The sequence below is a fragment of the Bos javanicus genome, chromosome 7 (assembly GCF_032452875.1).
Source record: "Bos javanicus breed banteng chromosome 7, ARS-OSU_banteng_1.0, whole genome shotgun sequence".
Classification (NCBI taxonomy): domain Eukaryota; kingdom Metazoa; phylum Chordata; class Mammalia; order Artiodactyla; family Bovidae; genus Bos; species Bos javanicus.
In genome coordinates this window covers 22,131,875-22,154,179 of record NC_083874.1, presented here as the reverse complement: position 1 = coordinate 22,154,179, position 22,305 = coordinate 22,131,875, and the positions used below count along the sequence as shown (strand labels likewise).

Sequence of the window (22,305 nt, the reverse complement as noted above, 5' to 3'; positions counted from 1 at the left end):
TTTAGGTGGAGGGCAATGGGGAGCTGGGAAGGATTTTTAGCCAGGGTAAGAGACATGATCTTCATGACCCAGATAATCACGATGGTGTGATCACTCACCTAGAGCCAGACATCCTGCAATGTGAAGTCAAGTGGGCCTTAGAAAGCATCACTATGAACAAAGCTAGTGGAGGTGATGGAATTCCAGTTGAGCTATTTCAAATCCTGAAAGATGATGCTGTGAAATTGCTGCACTCAATATGCCAGCAAATTTGGAAAACTCAGCAGTGGCCACAGGACTGGAAGAGGTCAGTTTTCATTCCAATCCCGAAGAAAGGCAATGCCAAAGAATGCTCAAACTACTGCACAATTGCACTAATCTCACATGCTAGTAAGGTAATGCTCAAAATTCTCCAAGCCAGGCTTCAGCAATATGTGAACCGTGAACTTCCAGATGTTCAAGCTGGTTTTAGAAAAGGCAGAGGAACCAGAGATCGAATTGCCAACATCTGCTGGATCATGGAAAAATCAAGAGAGTTCCAGAAAAACATCTATTTCTGCTTTATTGACTATGCCAAAGCCTTTGACTGTGTGGATCACAATAAACTGTGGAAAATTCTTTAAGAGATGGGAATACCAGACCACCTGACCTGCCTCTTGAGAAATCTGTATGCAGGTCAGGAAGCAAAAGTTAGAACTGGACATGGAACAACAGACTGGTTCCAAATAGGAAAAGGAGTATGTCAAGGCTGTATGTTGTCACCCTGCTTATTTAACTTACATGCAGAATACATCATGAGAAACGCTGGACTGGAAGAAACACAAGCTGGAATCAAGATTGCTGGGAGAAATATCAATAACCTCAGATATGCAGATGACACCACCCTTATGGCAGAAAGTGAAGAGGAACTCAAAAGCCTCTTGATGAAGGTGAAAGAGGAGAGTGAAAAAGTTGGCTTAAAGCTCAACATTCAGAAAATGAAGATCATGGCATCCAGTCCCATCACTTCATGGGAAATAGATGAGAAAACAGTGGAAACAATGTCAGACTATTTATTTGGGCTCCAAAATCACTGCAGATGGTGACTGCAGCCATGAAATTAAAAGATGCTTACTCCTTGGAAGGAAAGTTATGACCAACCTAGATAGCATATTCAAAAGCAGAGATATTACTTTGCCAACAAAGGTCTGTCTAGTCAAAGCTATGGTTTTTCCAGTGGTCATGTATGGATGTGAGAGTTGGACTGTGAAGAAAGCTGAGCACCGAAGAATTGATGCTTTTGAACTGTGGTGTTGGAGAAGACTCTTGAGAGTCCCCTGGACTGCAAGGAGATCCAACCAGTCCATTCTGAAGGAGATCAGCCCTGGGATGTCTTTGGAAGGAATGATGCTAAAGCTGAAACTCCAGTACTTTGGCCACCTCATGTGAAGAGTTGACTCATTGGAAAAGATTTTGATGCTGGGAGGGATTGGGGGCAAGAGGAGAAGGGGACAGAGGATGAGATGGCTGGATGGCACCACTGACTCGATGGACGTGAGTCTGAGTGAACTCTGGGAGTTGGTGATGGACAGGGAGGCCTGGCGTGCTGCGATTCATGGGGTCGCAAAGAGTCGGACACGACTGAGCGACTGAACTGAACTGAACTGAACTGAAGAGACATGATCTGAATCGTTCCCCACCAGGTAGCACACAGGAGTAAATGCTACCAGGCCCTCTATGATCTGGATCCCTCTTACCTCTCTCATCTCACCTCCTACCACTCTCTCCTCGCCTCCTTCACTACAGTCTCTCCGGATTCCTGCACTACTGGACGATGAGGCAAGGGAGGGCACCACCCTCCCAGGAAGAGAGGCCTTGGCTGTGCCCATGACCTGTCCTCCCCACCAGACCCACAAGGGACTCGCTCTCTGACCCTCAACCTGACCAAATCCAGATCACTGTCACCTCTAAGCCCAGAAGCCCCAGGTGCCTCCCCACACATGGCCCCTGCAAAGTCACAGCAAAAATGGCCCTGTCTCTCCTACTACTGAAAACCCCAAATAGATCCAGGCTGTCCACTCCGAGAGTCCCTCTCCAGTTCATGGGGCTTCCTTGCTGGCCTCTCCAGGTGAGTTAATTCATCTTAGTGCTTCCTCTGCATCATCTCACCAAATCCTTAAAGTAACTTTAGGAGGCAGGTTCTCTTTTTATTGCCCACTTCACACATGAGGAAACTGAGGCTCAGAGAGTTTATTAAAAAAAAAAAAAAAACTGCCAAGGACCACAAGGCTAGTAAGAGGCACGGCTGGGCTGCGAATCCAGAGCTGCTGGTCACCACAGGCAACTAAGTTATATATACCCACAGCCCTTCTCCACCTCCCAGCCACACCACATGAATCGCCACTTCCCAAAACCACCAGGTCGTAGTCACACACCTGCACCTCTGCACACATTTCCAAAGCATTTTCTGGAAAAATGCTCTAAAGGTCCCACTCCTATCTCGGCCTGTGCCCTCTCCCACCAGACAAAACTCTGTCATGCTTATGATCGGTACCTACAAGATACACCGCCAAGAGCAAAAGCAAGGAGTTGCATGGTGTACGTGGTGTATTATCATTTCAAATCATGGGCAGATGTCTATACGTTTGCTTGTGGAAAACAGCTAACACAATGCTCAGGTGAAGAGAACTGGGAGGCAAAGGGAAAAAGGTGGAAGCTTATCAGTCTATGTCCTTTGGCTGCTTTTGAACTGTACACTAACTATTCAAAATAACTAAAAGAAGATCCTCTGGAGGAGAGCCTAGCAACCCACTCCAGTATTCTTGCCTGGAGAATCCCATGGACAAAGGAGCCTGGAGGGCTACAGTCCATAGTCGCAATGAGTCAAATACAACTGAGTGACTAATACTCTTACTTTCAAAGGTTTTTAAAAGGCAAAATAAATTCCATAAACGTAGGAAACAAATCTTACAGGTCCTTCTAGACTGAGCCTGGAACCCCTTGTCCAGGCCGGGCTGCCATCCCTTCTTCCCTCAGCGGCTCTGCCTGTGAGTTGTGTGCTCTGGAAGGGCAGGGCCCTGCGGTTGGGCCCCTCTGGGTCCCAGCTCCAGACCAGGGTCGGGCACAGGGAGAATCTGGGAGGAAATTTACCCAGCACCCCCTTGAGAACATGCTTAGGCCTCCTACTGAGGCCACCATAAGCCAAGGCCCCCTCCCCGAGAAGCAGGTAAACCAGAGGCCCAGGGTAAGGGCAAGGTCAGTCTCTGGCCGGGTTTCAGCTCCTGGGAGAGGCAGAAGGTGCATCTGGTAGGAGAGCCTGTCCAGGGCCGCTTCAGAGCTTCCTGGCTGGCTGCCCAGGGAAGAAACCAAGGTTCTCTGGGCCATCTGAGGCCAAATAAGCCACAAGTTTGGGTTCTACCTTCAAGATGCCTGTCCCCTGCCCACTACTTCCCACAGCCCAGCTGCTCACACGCTGCTCACCTCCACCTCCTCTGACTGCATCAGGAGATTGCACGGTGGCTTTAAGGCCTTCGGTCGGTGAGTGAACCAGTAGGCGAGGATGGCGGCTAGTGCACCCATACTCACGAGGGTGGTGGCTGAGAGGCTGCGGAAAAACTGGCCCAAGTCGGCCAGCTCGGGCAGCTGCAGCATCCTCAGGATCTCCTGAGTCTGCATCTTCTCCAGAAGCGAGAGGAAGAACTCTGTGGGGAATGAGAGGCAGGTGAGGGAGGCGGCCTGGCAGAAGGCAAGGGAGGGGTGGTCTGGGGCCTCTCTCCCACTTGAGTCAGAAGCCACACACTGATTCTGGCCGGGTCCCAAGCAAGGTGAGATGTACAGTCTCCTGGAGCAGCACAGCATATACTAGGAGCTAGATGCTAGGAAGGGCCCTTCCCGGTGACAGGCCAGAGAGCCCTTAGCAGCCATACCAGACAGTCGGACATCCGGCCCAGTTCTCCTGAGAAACATATGCTCGGGCCCTGGGCCATGCCTGACATGTGCTTCCGCATCTCCCAGGGGTAGAGCATGCTCTGACAGCTCTGGAGTTAATGCCTCCAGAGCCCCAGCATCTGGGTGTACTGCCTCTCCTGTGTCATCACAGCATCTTGCTTATCCTTGCTCTCGCGGTGTGGACTGGATGGAGGGGCAGCAGATGTGCCTGGCACTGTGCCCAGGATGAGTGGGGGTGAAGGGACGTAGATGCCTTTCATGCCACCTCAAAGCCGCCAGCAGCTGGCTCTCACCCTAAGGGACACAGAGAAGGCGAGGGGTCTGTGGGGGCAAGGCCCACAGACCAGCCCCGACAGATGTGAGGGTAGCGAAGCAGAAGGCGAGGGTTCAGTGCATGACATGCAGCAAAGTCCTCTCAGCCCACCAGGGGGCTTTCCTCGAAGAGAATTCATAAGCAAAGGCCTGCCAGGGGCAGAGGTGATACTGGGGTCAACTTTCTGAAGAAAGGCAGCGCTCCCAAGAGCAGCCAGGCTGAGGTGCGGACCCGGCTCTCCTGCCCCAGACTGCTGACCACTATGCACTGTGGCTCCGCACCACCACAGACCAAGAAGCCAATGGCGGGAAGAAGAGGTGGCCCACCATTAACAACGGCCCTGTGCTGTGCTCCCTGGGATCCCATCTGCTAATGTTCAGAGGAAAGAGGAGGCAACAGAGGAGGAGCGAGAGTTAAGCTGATGGGAAGGAAAAGGAATGAAGGCTCAGAGAGAAGGGGCTCAGCAACGTGCTGGGTCCCTCCTAGGGACCACAAGCATCCCTCGTGACGCTGCACGTGGGGTCAGGGTGCCCTGATGGGATAAAGCATGCAGTCCAAGTGGACACCGTGGGCCTACTAGGGGCACAAGGAGGATGCCCTAGGGTGGCCAGTGGGGGCTTTTCTGTGACAAGCACTGGGGGCTTAATTTGGTTCAAAAACGGAAGCCCCCAAGTGCTACCAGGCCCTCCTGTTAACTGCTAAGTGAAGTAATGCTGGCAAGACACGCACATGGCTAGCTGGGCTCAGGGGTCTGCACTTCGCCCAGGCCTGAGGAAGGCAGCGAGGGTGGGCCAGGTGTTGGACGCTCTACCCCCACAGGGGCCTTCTTGGTGTCACTGCCCATCTGGGGGGCCCAAAGCTAGGAGTGCTGTATGACACCTATGGGTCTGCCAGCTCAGTGAGGGTTGTGTGGGCTCCTGGCTGCCATGTGCTGGTCCTTCACCCCCATCTCTGGATGCATGACTGTTGTTTCCCTTCTTGGGAAAGAATGAGAAAGGCCAACAACAGCTACTCTGCAGCCACAGGATATGAGCCAAATAGCAAATGCTTGACCCTTAGGAGAGGAGAGAGCTGCTGAAATTCCAATAAATGGCATCTGTGCTAAACATCACCATACCAAAGATGAGGTCAATGCTGTGCACTCACTGCAGAGGAAGTGGGCAAAGCTCCAGAGTTCAAGTCCCTTCTTCACTTGTGAGCTACTCTAGGTTGAGCACACCTCACTTCTCTGGACCTCTCCTTCCCCATCTTTAAAATGGGGACAGTATCACTCATGCATGTAAAGCTCCTCATCCTGGGTGTGGTGTAGCTAGAGGCATGATGGGACTAAAGAGATGGCAGCGGTGTGCTTGTCAGAACAAGGAGGCTGTTCAGCCCAGGCCGAAATACACTGGACACACGTGTCTGAAACCAGGTACGCGGACCCTCGGGGGTTTATGCCCTATGGATGGCACGGCAGGCTGTGTGAGCCCAGGTTATACTCATCAACCACACACAGGGTCTGGGTGAGAGAAGCGAGCCCCCAACTAGCCAGAGCATCCTCACTGAGTCCCTGAGCCAGAAATCCAGTTTTACCAGCAGCCTGCTTGAGCTGGATCAGTTTTGGAGCCGCCCCACAGGAACAAATAACTTCTGGCAAACTGGAGAAATTAAGGTTCGGCATCAGCAAAGCAGAGGTCAGGCTACGGACCAAGGTAAATCCACTAAGGAAAACTGCTCTGGGGAGGACCCTGGGCAGGAGGCCAGTTGGCTTTCTTGGGATATTTACTTCCTTAAGCTGCAAATAAGAGACTAAGTTACAGCCAGGCCCATCAGATAAAAAATGACTCACTACATAGTGGAAAATCTAGATAAGCCCGCTAGCTCCTTGGGTGAGCTCTGAGAGCTGAATGATGTTTCCTATAGCAGACTCAACTGACTCCATAGGCTGGGAAGCCAAGGCTCAAGAAGTCCCTGTCCAGCCCTGGGGCTCAACTATGCAGTCCCAAAAATTTCAGAGAAAACCCTGGAAGTATGCCTTACTACCTCAAGTGTTCTTGCCTGGAGAATCCCATGGACAGAGGGGACTGGTGGGCTACAGTCTATGGGGTTGCAAAGAGTCGGATACGACTAAGCAACTAACACACACACATGCTTTACTACCACCAGTCCCTGGCCCTTGGCAGTTCCTTGCAGGCCCCAGGCTGCAGCCAAACGTGGGCATTGGTTGCAATGCTGGGACTGTCACAAGAGCACAGAAAAGAATGACTAAGCCATCCATTCACTTACCCATCTACCCACCCACTCACCTAGCAGACCCTCATATGGCCCCACTCTGATCTAGTTCAGTGCTGGGCACAGGGCCAAGCCAGATGTGGGCCTGCCCGCAGTCTCATCAGGGAGATCCAAAAGGGAATGGACAGTGCTGTGAAGGCAGTTTGGGCTGTGATCAGACATAGGGCACCAGAAAAGATGCCCAACTCAGGTCCAGAGAGTCAGGGCAGACTTCCTGCAGGAAGTAGCAGTGATGCCGAGACTGAAGGATAAAGAGGAAAGATGTCCCAAGCAGAGGGAAACAAATATGCAAAGGCTGGAGCTGAGGGAGACCACGGAGCACTTAGCAAACTAAATATTACACCCAGGAAAGAAGTCTGGAGCCCATGAACCTTTGTACGAGGTCCAGGGCCACAAGTCTGAGGCTGGTTTCCCGGATGTGCCGACCTTTCAGTCATCACCAAAGCACCACAGGCCCCAGGAGAGGGAAGAACAGAACCTGCGTAAACTCCCTGAAATGTTGGTATACCTGGGAGTCCATGCCTCCACGCTGCACCACTCAGTCCTCATGACTCCTTATGAGGTGGAGACACAGAGACTCCACCGAAGAAGTTACCTGCCATTCACAGGTGCAGCAAGCGAGCAGGGGAGCCAGGACCTGAGCCCCAGATGACCACAGCCTCTAAACCACTGCCTTGCTTTGCACTGCCACCCCAACGCTTGCCTACGCTGTGCCATCCACATCCACAACCCGTGCTCTCCTTTGCGACAGTGCTAAACCCACAGACAGGACTTCCCAGGAGGTACTGCAGAAAAGAATCCGCCTGCCAATGCAGGCAGATGTAAGAGATGTGGCTTCAGTCCCTGGGTTGGGAAGATCCCCTGGAGGAGGGCATGGCAACCCACTCCAGTATTCTTGCCTGGAGAATCCCATGGACAGAGGAGCCTGATAGGCTGAAGTCCACAGAATCACAAACAGTCAGACACAACTGAAGTGACTTAGCATGCAAACCACAGAAAATCAGCTTCAGACCTGGTCAGAAGAGTCCAAGCCCAGGTCAGGGGGTGGGCAGTGGGCAGCACATGGCCACCAGAGCCTGTAAGCAGGGAACAAGATAGCCAGGCCAGCCACTTGCACTTCACCATGCACACACTATAGGTGGGCTCCCTCTTGGCCTCACATTACGAACTTGCCATTTTCCCACGGTTGGGTTCCCTTCCAGGAAGCCCACTTGCCTGGGATGCTGGAGGGTGGTGGGAAAAGGGCTTGACCACTCACTCCTCCCCAGGCTCCTACTCAGGTGCCCACCCTAAGGAGGCAATTCAAGTGACTGCAGGTCCTACAGTGCTAAGGCTGGGCCTGTGCCCCTTGGCTGGGCAGTGACCAGAGGGTGTTATTCCTGCCAGCTCACCAACCTCAGACAGTCAGGGGTGCTTTCACATGCCCTGAGAATGCTTCAGATCAGGACCCACCAGAGGGGAGAGCTGCAAATTCAGGTCCTCTAAGGACATGGACCTCAGAGCAAGCCTGTGTCACCAGGCTTTTGGCTTGAGGCGGGGCCTGGGAGTCTGGTCTCATCTCATTACTTAACATGGCCTTGGGCTCTTCTGACCTCTGCTCCTTCTCTGTCAAGCTGGTGTAGCGCTTGGTGGTCCCTGGGGTCTGAGCCATTGGTGCTTCATTCCCTGTCCCCAGGAGGCTCTCGTGGTTGCAGCAGCATTGGACATGGGTAGGGGGCGTGGGGGAGGGGGACAGCAGCTAAGGGAATCAGCAGTGGTGCTGGTGTTGCCAAGAGAGCAGCTGTGTTTGTAAATATTCACCTGGCAAGGGTTCCCAGCCCTCAGCATCAACTAGCCTCCTCTCCTTCCGCATATACCATGCCTCCTTCTCCAGTTCAGAACACCAAGTGGTGGCACCAGGCCCCTCCTCACCCCCATGGACGGTGGGGAATGAGAGGCACAGCTGTTAAAACCCAGGAAAGAGAGAGAGCAGGAGGAAGGGGACCCTGGTCGGAAGCATTCTGACTTCAAGGTGGCAGAGGCAGAGCCCCAGGGCCCATTTCCAGTGCAGATGGCCCCCAAATCCATGGCTCCCCTCCAAGAGCCCTCTGCTGGTCCAGGTTCCTAACCCCACCCCAGCACTCTAGACTTTCACGATCTGGCAAGATGGCTCTGTCAGGACTACTTCCTAAACATCTCCCAAATCTGACCACTCCTTCCCACCCTGCTACCCCTCTCCCTCCCCCCGGCCTGGTCTGGTCCAGCCATCACCGAGTGCTGTCCAGACTCCCACACCAGTCTCCCCACAGGCCACCCTGCTCAGTGCAGTGTTTACACCGACACCAGAGTTATGTTCCTGACACACAACCATGACCAAATTGTGCCACTGCTCAAAAGCTTTACCTGGCTCCCTCCTACCTGAGGACAAAACTTCGAAGTCAGCACCCTGGTACTGAGACCCTCCATGATCCTCAGATTCTTCCTTCCCCTTAGAAACACATTGGCTTCCCTCTATATCTGCCTGGAGGCAGGTGGGCGGGGGGGGGGGGGGGTGGTGGTCCGTGCAAACCCCTGAGGGCTTCAGAAATGGGGACGCACAAGGCAAGCCAGTAGATCATTAAAGGACTTCCTTAACTCCCAGTGAAGGACTCTGAAATAAAATTATAAATTCCTAGGGTCCAGGGCTCCTGCAAACAAGCCAGGGAAAAGGCCCATAGGAGAGTTCTGGTGCTGGACTGACTGGGTCCAAGTCCTGACTCATACTGATAGCTGTATGACCTCAGACAAGTCACTTTACCCCTGTGCCTCATCTCAAAAAAATCTCGTGGACAGAGACTATAGTGCCAGGCGCACCGAAAGGGAAATAGTCAATAGACAGAAGTTAGCTCAAGCAATTACTCTGTCTCTGCCAGCCAAAAGGGCTCAAAGACAACCTGCAGAATGACATGCGTTCACACCCTACCTTTCCAGCAGGCTCCTGGCACTGGGCAGGCAGTGAGCTGGTCCCACCAGGACCAGTCTCCTTTTATAAAGGGTATGTGGGGCTTGGGGAGCACTTACCACATCTTAATCAAAACACAAAAGTGGTGAAGGCCCTGCCCCAAGTCTGCCCTCCTGGGGACAGCTGATGGCAACAAATACCTGCTCTGAGAAGCCAGCTGGTGGTGGGAGCTCTAGGAGTGGTGGCAGAGGCTCCCCGGCAGCTGTGGCAGTGGGTCTGGTAGGGGACGGGGTGCAGAACAGCTCTATGGGGAGCTGATGGCCTCTCAAGGCCCCCGCTGCCCCCCACCCCCAATCTGCATGCAGGGCAGCACTGGCTCAGATCAGCTCAGAGGCAAGCAACCCAGCCTTAACCCCTACTCTGCCAGGTTGCAAAGAGCCTCAGATTATACCCCTCTCTGCTTCTCCCCACCTCCACCCTGTCTTCAGTTCTAGAGATCGGTTTGTCAGAAGGGTTGCTTAAGGACAAAGTCTTCTTACACATCTATCTGTGGCCAGGCCCTCAGCCTGCAGGCAGCATGGGCGGTGGGGGTGGTGGGAAACAGTGGAAGTGGGGGAGGGGATGCCAGATCTCCTGGCAGAGGGAAGCCTGCACCATGGCCCAGGAATCTCCTCCAGCTCCTTCCAGGGGCTGCCTCCGCCCCCACCAGGTCACACCCAGTCTACTTGGGGGACGGGAAAGAGATTAGGCACAGTCCCAGAAAACATATTTGCTTAGAGACGTTCTGGGCAGTGGGGACACTCCAGACCAAATACCAGTATCAGCAAGTAAAAGATAATGGCTGAGCTTCCCCACGAGACCCCAGCACAGCAGCACACCAGCCCCTTCTCAAGGCCTGCCCTGAGATGCTTTCCCACTTTGCTGGTGGGGGACGGGGGGCAGAGGAGGTGGGGGTGGCCACCCTGGAGCCAGAAGCCACACCTTGGCCTGCTGAAACCAAAGCTGAGCCCCGAAACTCCCTCAACGCCTCTGGCAGGCAGCCGGGGACAGCGAAGTCCCAGGACGGGCAGGGCCTCAATCCTGCAAGTTTTCTTCACAGGGGAAGGAGTGGGGGTGGGGATCAGCTACAGCCTTTTTTCACTCTTCCTTCCCAAGCCAGGATGTGACAGGGCCACTGCCGGAGAGTAAAAGGCCGGTCTGGCCCAGAGGATCCACCGCACCACCCTCAAGCCCTACTCACACTCGGTGCTTCCGAATTTCCCAGAACAGGGCCTTCCCAACACCGTCCACCTCCTGAGGTCGCAGCACAGCACTCTGAGCTCCCTCTTGAGAGCTATGCGCTCAGCCTGCCTGGAAACTCTAGTGCCTGAGGGCCTTGCAACACCTTCCCTGGAGCTGATTCGGCTTGCCCTGCTAGCCCCACCGTTGGGGGAGGGCTGCTTGGAGAGCTTCCTGCCTCAGCAGCCCTTACCTGGAACCTGGCACAAGTCTGTTTGGGCTCCGAGGCCCCAGCCTCTGGCAACCCCACCTGGAGGGAGCTCTAAAATGTACAAATGCCTGAGGACCCACCCTCAGCCCCCAAAGCCCTTTACTCTTTTTTCCTGGGGGGACCCTTACTTATCTATGCACATTTTCAGAGATATCTTTAAGGTGAAAGCCTCCTTCGATGCTTCTCAGGGTAGCTTCTGGGGCAGAAAATTCAGTGGACGTAACCCAGGTCCTGGCTGACAGAAAATCACACAGGGTGCCAGAGGCGGGGAGTCCTGGCCCAGCAGTGCTGCCCCAGGAAGCATGTGGCCCAGGAGCCAGGTCAAGAGAAGCACAGACCTCACCATCCCAGCTGGGTGGCCTGGTCTGTTAAGACGAAGACACAACAACTCTCCCTCAGCCCGGCACCCTCCCCGTCCACACAGGCATCAAGCTCTGTGCTGAGAGAGGGGCCGCCTTCCTCCTGGGTTTTAATTAGACTCACAGGACCACAGACGACTGGGGCAGACACAGGGCCGAGGGCCTCCCCGAGCTGGGAATTGCTAGGTGAGGCCCACTGCACGTTCCCCCGTGAGAGACAGGCGCAGGATTCAGGGTTGCTGGGTTACAGAGTGGCTCACCGGCCGAACCTCCCTGAGGAGCCTGAGTGTAGTTCTGAAGGTTTAACTCAGACTCCTGATGTAGAAAGGCCTAACGAAAGGTTGGCTGTGCCCGACCGCTGCCCAGGGCCCATCTCAATAGCCTGAACCTGCCTCGGAAAGGCTTCCCTTCAGCAGTTCACTTGGAGGCAGCCCACATCATGCTCTGCCCCCCATCCTCAGCCCAGCACCTCTCAGGAATCTCACTCACCCTAAGCCCTGGTCAGGGAACATGGGCCCGCATTCCTGACAGCCACACCGGGAAGCCAGGCTCAAACAATACTTAATCAGACACTTAAAAATACAAATAGCCTTGAGCGCAGAGGAGCAAAGAGAAACACAGTGTCTTTTACGAGCTCTGAGATAAAAGTTGTCCTTACCACGAATTAGCCCGGACAAAAATTCTCAAAATAAAGAGGGGCAGCAGATGTTAAGACAATGGCAATGATCCCTTTAGCAGTATTTCCAGGGGACCTGACAGGACTAACAGGGTGCGTGAGCCTCGGGCCTCACCATCCTTCCTTCCACACCAATTCCGGGGGGGTGGCAGACAGGGAAAGTGGCGAGGGTCATGAGTGCTACACAAACAGAGGATACACCCTGGCCAGGCCCCACTATGCAGGAAGCCAAGTCCTGTGGCTGCAACGTGATCTTTTCCCCACCCCACCCCGCCCATCCAGGTTAGGGCTACCAGGGCCCTGGCCTTGGGAGCAGTGATCCATTTCGTCACTGGCCCCAAGTGAGGGCACACGGCAAACCCTACAGGTTCAAGCTCAGAAAGAGAACGTGGGCTGCTCCTGGCAGGGCCATGCTGCCCTGCTGTCAGAGCTCAACCGCGGGGGCCAGGGTTACAGGTGGGACACAATGTGACTCCCTCCAGCTCCAGGGAAGTTTCTCGTAGGCGGGTTGAGGGTCCTGTGAAGAGGTGGTTGGGGTCACTGAGGTGAGGGGAGCAAGAGAGCAATGGATGCGCTTGCCCACTTGTTCACTCAGAAGCAGCTTGGAGACATCCTGCTTGGGGTGAGAGTCACAAGACAGAACCTAAAACACATCTTCAGTCAGGGACAGGGAGCAAGAGATTAGGAGCAAGGTGGGAAGGAGAGTTCTGAGAAGGCAACAGAATCCCAGAAAGAGGCCTGTAATGTGCGCAGACTCCTGGGAAGGAGGCACTGAGGCTGAGAAGACGGCACGTGGCTGCCGAGAGAAAAAGACTACAATCTGCGCTATATACCACCCCGTGCCTTATACATCAGCCACAGGCCGATGGTGTCCACCAGCTCACCTGACCTAGCACCGCAGGGTTTGAGGATGCCAGAGTGTCCCGGGCAAGCCACGCCTCCAGATCCCAGCCAGAGGGACCACTACCATGGCCAGGAGCCAACAAGGCGCCTATACCCACCGTTTCCAGGGTCACAGTTTATTTCATAGGAATGACAACGAGCAGAGAAAAGGGAGTTCTGCTTTTGGTTAAAGTTTTCTGGGACTCTGATAAACAGCTTAATTTTCTGGCTTCCTCATTTTTTGACCAAGTTCCTCTTGAGAACTGCACAAGGAAACACAAATCTGAATCTCGCTCAATTCAGCACAAAGTGTGTGCTGGTCAGCGGGACCCTGCCACCTCCTGAATCGTCCCCTCTGGAGTGACTCAGGGCCACGGAGAGACTACTGACTTCCACTGCCCTCCAGTCAATAAGACCTGTTGTTGGCTGGGGAGAGCTGGTGGCGTCCACAGAGTTAAGGCAGCCCAGCCCACTGCTGATCAGGGAGGACTGAGAACTCAGGCCTCCTTTTCAAGGCCAGGATGAATGGGGACTATGCAAATCACTGCCTCCGGAGGAGCTGCAGCAGGGGAGGGCCTGCTGCTGGCAGGCCTGCACCTCTCTACTTGGGTCTGTCACATGAAAGGGTTTGTATTCCTACCGCTGCCTCTGGCACTTGGCCAGACTGGGGCTGTTCTCACCAGAAAACAAAAATCTCTTTCAGACCAAAGCTAAACCAGGTCCCGGCTGGCCCAGGGAGGCTGACAGACGTTGTTCACACTGACCCACTGAGGAGTCATCACCTGGATTCTCACTGAACCCCCCAGCTCTCCAGAGGGAGCTGAAGGCCCCTGTGGCTGCTTAGAAAATCACTGAGTCAGGTCAGGGAAGGCAGGGCCAAGAAATGGGATTGGCCCATGACTATGTCCTTAGTCATGACTGGGCCTCAGGAAGCAACCTTTTGGTATGAGAGAACTTCAGTAATTTCCTCATGGAGTTGATGCGGAATGTGGAGAAAGAAATGGGAAGAAATATGTGACAGTAAACAAGAGCCCTTGCAGTGCACAGAGAAGACCTTTAAGAATGGGGGTCTCAGGTACCCCTGCCTGCTGCCACAAGCACCCTTGGGCTGGGGGTGGGGTCGTAACCTAGAGCCCAGCGTGCACAATCACGCTCCAGAGCCGGGACTCCATCTTCCACAGAGCTCCACAACAAGGTCAGACTTCCACCTTGTTCAGACTTCCAGAGCTGCTTGTCTGACACCCTAGAGTCACCAGGAGCTGTCCATTAACCATGGCACAAATATCTGTATCTATCTACATATTTTTAGAGGAATGTATCGATAACAAAACAAAACCCCAACCAGATTCCCAACATATTTTATTATACGACAGATGGAAGAACACCATCTCAGAATAAAGGATAGTCATTTAACTTGAAAAACTCACAGTACTGCCTTCATCTTCCACATTGTGTGCCACGTGTGGTTGCAGATTTCCTCTGCAGTGGATGACACCGAATGAAGAAACCAGATACAAAACAGCGCACACCCTAGGCATCCACCTAGAGACAGGACCCACGGCAGAGGCTAACCTATGTGGACAGTACAAACCTCGTAAGCTATGCAGCATGGATGCTACACAGACTCCCATCAACAGGTAACAATGACACAGCAAGATCTCAAACACACATATGATCATTTAGCCTGAGAGAAAATCTAGGACAAAACCACCTCGGAGCCGATTCTGAACCGATAGGAGGGTTTGTGGATGTTCCGCAGGTGTCCTGCAACCCAAGGCAAACAGGCCTCGTCTGCCTCTTAGCCCAGAGAAACCACCCACCTCTGATGACCATCCACCCTCCTTGGTCCCTCCTGCTGTCAGCTGGGATCATACACCACGCCCAAGAAATCCTGAGAGTTCATGGGGCTGCCCCACTGGGGAGAAGCAGGAAGTAGGGGAGGAAGAGAAACGAAACTTCAATCCAGATGGAAAAGCGGACTTCACAGGTCACAGCCTTCCCTGCTGCCTGACCTGTGGCAAGGGGATCAGGGACACACATCCCCAAACCTCCCAACAGCCCACTGGGCCAAAGGAAAGCCGCCTTCCCTTTCTCTGCACCACCCCAGGCAGCGCCAGGCTGAGGAGGAGGCAGCCGGCAGGTTGAGTGGGGGCTGATACAGGTGAGTCAGTGGTGTCCCCCACACACCTGCTGGAAGGTACGTTCTCCAGCCTCCTGGGGTAAAGGTGGCTTCATGCAGAAGAATGGCCAGAAGCACCACCCCTTCCACAGTCAAGGGGTCACGGCAGGCCTGGATAGGTTCTCCCAGAGGCCCCCTTCTCCATGTGGACGCCTGATTTCCTCTTACTGACCTCTAGGCCCTCACCATCCACCCTCAGGTCAACCTTACTCTCCAGTCTCACTGGCTGGCCCACATTCCATCTTGCTGCGTTCTCCGTCCCAGCTCTGACTACCTTTCCATCCCCATCTCTGACTGTCCCTGCTGTGTGGCTCCAGCTGGCCATGCTGTCCAATCTCTGGCTGACCTTACTGTCCCCCCCTACCCTGTAGCCCTCCTGTCCATGTGGCAGGACCCACAGTCCATCCCCAGAATGGTTTATAGCCAAGGCTGGGGGAAGGGTTAGTGGTCAGGAGGAACCCCACTGGGGATTCTTGGCCACGAGAACAATCTAGAGAAAACAAAAATCAAATCAAACAACAAAAACACACTCGTGGGAAAAACAGGGCTACCAAGGGCTAATCCCGGTAGCCACTTCCTGTGCTGGTGGGCCAAACTGTGGTGGCACACAGAGAGGGGGTCAGGGTTCCTGCTGTCGATTGGTGGGCACTATCCCAGAGCTGCCCATTCAACCCAGGCCAGCCTGTCCTCTCTCTCCATTCCTCCAACAGCCATAGTCACTAGAGCTATTCCCAGCCCTGAGAGATACCAGCTCAGGTTTGCTTACCCCAGGATCTGGCAACGGATGCCAACTGTTACCTCATTGGCACCATCCTATCCTGGCTTCCTGCTCTAAAGCCCCAGGCAGCAGTTACCTTTGGAATGCAGGCCTGAATGAGCGGATGACAAATCAGAAGCCAGCCACCCCCAACTCTCCGTGGCCACCCCCAAGCACCCCTACTCCCTGGAGTAGCTGTCGGGAGAGGAGAGTATCTCCAGGAAGAGCTGGTGAACAGGCACACACGGAACTTCTTGGGATCTGAAATCTTTCCGGCTCTGAGATTACAGATTGAACTTCGGAACAGACAGCTCAGCTTGGCCCACATTTGTCCCAGCCCATTTCCCATCTTCCTACTTCTACTTGTCATGGACCCCAAGCCTCACATGAATCAGGAAACCACACCAAGTAGCGAGGTCAGAGAATGACCACACCAACCAGGGGACCCCAGAGCAACTGAGCAACTATGTGCCACCACCCCTGGGCCTAACCTGAAGGCCAACCCCAAAGGCCCCAGACAGCACCTCAGCCACAGTGCTCCCCTCCTAGGGCTCAATGAGTGGTTGGTGGGCACTCTGACCAGGCCGACACAGGGCATGGGGCCATCAGACGGCATCCTCCAGTGAGCTGCGGCCCGGGGCTGGGGCCTCCTTTCAGCTCTGCTTGGCCAGAGTGAGTTCCCAGCCTACTGGGAGACTGGAAACTTGGAGCTCTACGGAAACGATAGGATCTCGTCCTCAGAGAAGACTACCTTCCACAAAACCCATCACCCTGCAGCTGCAAGTGCAGTCATTCACTCATTCGTGAACTCACTTCTGGAGCACCTCCTTCTGTTCTGAGCTCTCCAGTGAGGGCTGCTATGGCTCTGGCTGCAAGGGGCTCACACCTGCTTTCCCCTAGGACTTCCCCCATACTGACGGCATCCCGCAGCTAGACAGAGAGCCTGGCACCCAGCAGGAGCACATTCAAGGTCTGCTGTCGGTCAGTGGACTTGTGTTGAGGCAAAAGATTATAAAGCACATCATTACCAAGATAAGTTATTCTCAGGGAATTTTTCTTATCATTCACTTATGCAATCAACACTACACACACACTGTACTGGCCCTGGCTTGGGGCACAGGCAGGAGACACCCTGGCTCTGCCCTCAGGGGATCACAAGGCTCACAGGAGGCCCAAGACCGTAGTTTAGTGGAATCTGTGCCCCCAGGAGATGCGTGTGGCTTGAAGGGTACAGGGACAGTTCACCTTAGCCATCCACATGCTCAGTTTTGGCCATATGCCCTCGATACGGCTACCACACAGAATAAAGCCTCTTCTGCCTGGCCTCCTAGGCCTGAAGAGCCCAGCCCCCGAGACCTCACTGGCTAAGTAGAGACTGTGCCAAGCTCTCATTCAACTGTCTTCTCAGTCTTTTCTCTCATGGATCCTTCTGCCTGGAATGTCTGTTCTTTCCCTACACCCTTTCGGCATGTCAGAGTCCTGCATCTCCTTTGAGGAAGGCTTAGCTCAAGGTGTTATAACTTTAGCTAACATTTAGTTAGCCCTTCCCTAAGGGCTAGCCCCTGCTCTTTGCTCTTCACACCTGTCTTCTCCTTAAACACTCCCCGTCCAAGGATTGTTCCCTTGTCTGTGCCCACCGACCAGCCTGCTGGAGGGGCTTGGGTTCTTTCCAGTCCTCCAGGTCTCTCTGTGGCCTAGAGTCTGAGAATGTGGTCTGACTCACAGCTCTCAGGGGTGGCTTCACCGCTGAACCTCCTTGTGTCTTGGTGCTGCATCTGTTAAAGGAAGCTAAGAGCACCACAGTGTCATGGGTGAAATTAAACGATAGCTTGCGGACTGTAGAACATGGTGCTGGACACATAATACACACTCAAGAAAACAGCAGTCAAGTCAGCACGTTTGCAACAACACTTCTGCCATGAAAACACTGCTTCTCCCCAACAGTACTTCATTCAGTGAATGTTTTGAGTGCCTACTATATGCCAGGCACTGGCTAATTACACATTGCAGCTTCTGTTACACAAATGCCTGCAACTTCAGCCTCTCTTTGCAAAAAAGTCAGAGCCTCATGCTCACTTATCCTGCATACTGTGTGGGGGGGACAACCCTGGATCCCATCTGGGGCTGTAGCTGAGCCAGATTCGGCCTTCTGAAGGTCAACCCAAGAGCCCTTATAGTCTCAAGGGACAGAAAACCAGTCAGGGAGCAGAGTGGCTAGGTTCTGCTGCCCCCTGGTGTCAGCGTGCTCTCATTGGGAGTACCCCCCTACCCCACCATAGGCTGGGGAGCGAGAGAGGGCACTAAGGTCAGAATTCTCCCACACAGAGGCGCGCCATAGGCAAATCCAGGCCTTCTTTTGTGAGGTGTGCCCTCGATGTTCTGCCCGGAGTCCACTGTCTGTCCAATTCCTGGCTGCCGTCCTGGGCCCCTGGGATGATCCCAGACCTCACACCAGTCCTCTACCCTAATGGGAGCAGAGATGGAGGGAGAATCTGATTGGGCTGAGCTGAGCTAGGCTGTGCAAGTCTGCACCTGCCCTGGACACCCATAACCAGATTGCTGTCACACCAGTCTCTGCCACCATTCCTCTTCCTGGAACCTAGCCTCAACTGGGCCATCTTTGGCCAGACTTAATTCTCATCCATAATATCGCAACAGCTTCCCACTGCTCTCCCAGCCTCCGCTCTCCTCCTGCTGGCTCAGCCTGGCCACTGCAGGTAAATCAAGGGCTTTTCTGCCCCCGAAATAAAACCCTCTTCTCTAGAATCCCCTCCCATCCAGACTCCATCCCCTCTGACAACCCACAGTACTCAAGCAAAAGACCCTAAAAGACCCATCTCCCACCACAGTCCTTCCTGCATGTCTTTGCTGCCCTGACTTTCTCTACCTGGGGTTTGGCCTACCTGCCTCTGACAAACACCCCTGTATGCTGCAGAAGCCCACTCAGACGTCACCGATGGTCGGGTATATGGTTGCGCAGACTGGATCCTGTAGAAGGACACAGGGTTGCATCAGCCTCGAAGTTCATCCACCAAGAGGGGAGCCTCTTTCTATTCTGTACAAGGGTGCCATTTGGCAGGCAGAGTGCCGATCCATGGGGAGCACTCAAAGTCCTCTGAGTGCTCACAGCACTGAGACCACGGCAGGGCCAGGCACGGCATCTGACTCGCCACACTGGGTCTATTTCGTTTCCTTGTTTATTACTCAACACACAGGTGGGATCTGGGTTGGCCTCAGTAGAGCCGTTGCTCTGCCAAGGCTCAGAGCACGCGGCTGCGTCCCCCAGATAGGCAGTTCCTCCTCCAGATGGCTCTCCTCTGTCCTTGCCTTGTCTCTGTAGGGCCAGACTGGGCAAACGGCACATCACTCCACAAAGAGTACTATCACTTCAGGGGGGCCAGAGGATTCTGGCAGCTGCCATGGGATCAGAATGTGTTCTCAGTGTTAGCCCAGGTGTCCTCCCTGCCCTCGGAGAAAGGCTGGGTCCAGGCAGAGTCCCAAGGAAGGTAGGCATGATCTGTGAATGCCATGACGTGTGGCTGGAGTGAGCGCCACACACCAGCCTCAGTGTTTCACGCTTACACCAACTGTGGCATCTTTTGAGAAATTTCCTGTACTCATTGAGAAATCTGGCCTCTGGGGAAGCAGCTGCCCCCCTGTACCAAGAGCCTCCCTGCTTGACCGTTCCGAGGCCCCTCAAAAGCCCTTCGGTGAGGCGGTTTCCCCACTCTAGGCGGCACCTGATTGCTTTGCGAAACACTCCGCACCAAAGCAGGACTGAAGGCCAGTTTGAGTTAGTGTTGGCTGAATCCCACTTTCAGATGAGCATCTTGCACTGAAAGGATTTTTTCCCTCAGAGGCTGCTGATGACTCCTGAAGTTCTCAGGCACCTCCCTGTAGCCACAGAAGACCAAGGCTCCAGAGAGCCACCCTTGGACCTATGGCCGGGGGGTTGGTGGTGGTGGTGGTGGTGGTGATGGGGTCTCCTAAGGGTAAGGCGACAGGGTCCTCGCACAGGGAAAGGGCTCTGAGAGCACCAGCCACGCAGTAAGCAGGGGCTGTTACTATCATTATCGTTATTTTGATACCTCCGGCCCTCTGTTCCTAACCCTAGTTCTAGCTCCAACCCTGCCTGCTGGATGCGCACATCAGACCCAGAGGGCCCTGCCTGGCTTGTCCTCAGACCTGGCAGACAGAAGGAGCTTAGGGAGCTGAGGGGATTAAGGAGGCCTCACTCTCTCCCCAGCTCAGGGGAGCTGCCCCTGTGGCCTGACACAGGGCAATGGTGGCCGGCGATGCCCACCAACCCTCAAGTTCAAGCCTGATGCCACGAAGCACTTAGCAACAATGGATCAATTAACTCAGATCAAACCCTAATCTTTCAGATATTATCTGTGTGACATTGGCAAGTCAATTAACCTCTGAACCTCAGTTAAAAAACAAACAAAAAAAACCCAGCACCACCGACCTCCTAGGATTTGCCGTGAATATTAAATAACAGGCAAAGTTTCAGTTAAGAATTTCAAAAGGGTGGACTTCCTCCCCTTCTGCTCAGAAAAAAACCTTACTACTTCCTCTGATACTGCTGTTTGAATGTGAAATAACAATAAAACTAACATTTCATGAAGCATTTGCTCTGGGCTAGGTCAGCTTAAAGCCAGTTTAAGGTTCAAGCACTGCACATACATTATTAGGCTGAATTTGTATAAGGGGGTAGTGGAGACCCCTTAGTGGTATCATAACCTAGAGGAAATCAAAGCTCACAGAGGACTGACTGATGCAGGCAGGAAAACTGCTGGATGAATGGGTCCTGGGTGAGAGCCCAGGTTCTGTGTGGGGGAGGAAGAGTATTGGGCAGGGACTTGGAAGAGGGGGTCCTCAAAGTTTCTTGAGAGGATGCAGAGGTAAGAAGCTGACTCCTGTGAAGGGGAGAGGTTGTGGGCTGGCACAGTGGGGACACAAGCCCTGGGCATGGCTGAGGAGCCAGGTGAACCCTGCTTTACAGAGGGTCAAAGGTGGGCAGGGAGGGGTTGTGAGGAGACCCTCTCAACCAGGATTGGGATGCCTCAGGCCAGTCTGGGTCACGTGCTTGACCTGCTGTGGGACCTCAGGGCCCAACACCCTCCATTTCTGGACCCTGGAGATCAACAAGGATAAACTGTCAATCCCTGGACTTGGTCTTGGGGGACGACCGGGCTCAGGCCTAGTCTGCTCAGCGGATGGTCCTCGCCATATTGGGGGTGGGGGTGGGGGTGGGGGGAGGCCACGAGAATTAGAGGGAAGTTGTGGGGTCTCAAAGACGAGGTTGTTGTGGGGTCGCAGTGAGCAAGGTCCCTCATTTTTACTGACACAGCTGCTTCCCAAACGCGGCCCAGAGCCCGCCAGAATTTGGAAGGGGGAGACCTGGGCGACCTAGCGGAGTCCCGAAAGGATGGCTCAGGAGCCGGGGCTGGGGGCTCAGACAACCCAGGACCAAGATCCCACAATGTGCTGGGGATGGGGATCACGGACGAGGACGGAGATGGGGGGACTCACCCGAGAACAGCCAGAGGGAGCCCCCCGACACGAGGAAGAAGGTCAGCATATCGGTCAGCGGGACCCAGCCTGGCCCCGCACGGCCGCCCCGGCCCGCAGCCCCGCAGCCCCAGCAGTCGCCGCGCCGCCGCCGCCGCCGCCGGGTATTTTTAGCCCCCGCCCCTCGGCTCCGCAGCGCCCCGCCTTCCCGCGCGGCTGCGGCGTCTCGGCGGGAGGGGGAGGGCCGGGAGCGCGCTCTGCACTGGCGCTCGCAGCCAGTTTCGCCGCGGGCTAGGTCCCGGCGCCCGGTACGCTCACCCCCGCGTAGGAACCGCCGAGTCCCCGGGCGGGGGAGGGGCCAGGCTGCAGAGCGGACCGGGCCTCTCCACCGCAGCCCAACGTCAGGACTCGGCGTTCTGGGGAAACGGGCAGCAGAGGGGCGCACGGGCGACGCGCGCGGGGTGCTGACGCCGCGCACCTTGCCAATGCGCGACTCTCACCCCTACGCGCGCCATCCTGGCTTTTAAGGCTGGGCAGACTCTGGGTGGCAGAGAGGTTGTGGTCACCTGTTCTAGTAGGCGCACGTGCTGCTGCGCCGCTTCCCGCTGACGCTAACACCCCTAGGACCTCAGTTTGCAGACACTGGGAGCCTCTGGGTGTCGAGCCCCCTAACGAAAGAAGAGAGAGGGCGATAAGGGTCTAAGTAGGATCTGGAAAAGTGGCTGTTAGGACGGATAGTGCCCATATTCGCTGAGAACCCCAGATCGCACATCACTCCTTCTGGGAAGATTGAATCTGAGGCCACCCAAGGTCACAGGAGGCTCCATGTGGTCACAGGCTGCCACACGGGGTCACATGAGGTCACAGAAAGCCACACGGAATCACAGGTGTTTCACCAAAACACAGGTAATCCTGGTCTTCACACACAATCATATGTGGCGCATGAGGCCTCTCAAGAGGGCCCCTCACAGCTACAAAGAATGGCCACACAGGCATCCAAAGACGGGGATGGCTCCACAGCTAGATGACCAGTTAT

General features: G+C 54.5%; 1 protein-coding gene across 7 annotated transcripts in view; it reads right to left on the bottom strand.

Moving 5' to 3' along the window:
• ACSL6 (acyl-CoA synthetase long chain family member 6) overlaps positions 1-21,688 on the bottom strand; it is a 63,081-nt gene extending 41,393 nt beyond the window's left edge. For 2 of the 7 annotated variants that reach the window (XM_061422854.1, XM_061422856.1), the window contains exons 1-2: positions 21,291-21,688; positions 3,439-3,659 (exon numbers count right to left, since the gene is read on the bottom strand). In XM_061422854.1, the coding sequence (XP_061278838.1) occupies positions 3,439-3,659; positions 21,291-21,339 (270 nt within the window). In that variant the 5' untranslated portion in view covers positions 21,340-21,688. Of the gene's footprint in view, positions 1-3,438; positions 3,660-18,658; positions 18,744-21,290 lie in introns of all 7 variants that reach the window. The other 5 variants (XM_061422858.1, XM_061422859.1, XM_061422855.1 and 2 more) reach the window with 5 other exon arrangements.
• Positions 21,689-22,305: the final 617 nt, after the last annotated feature.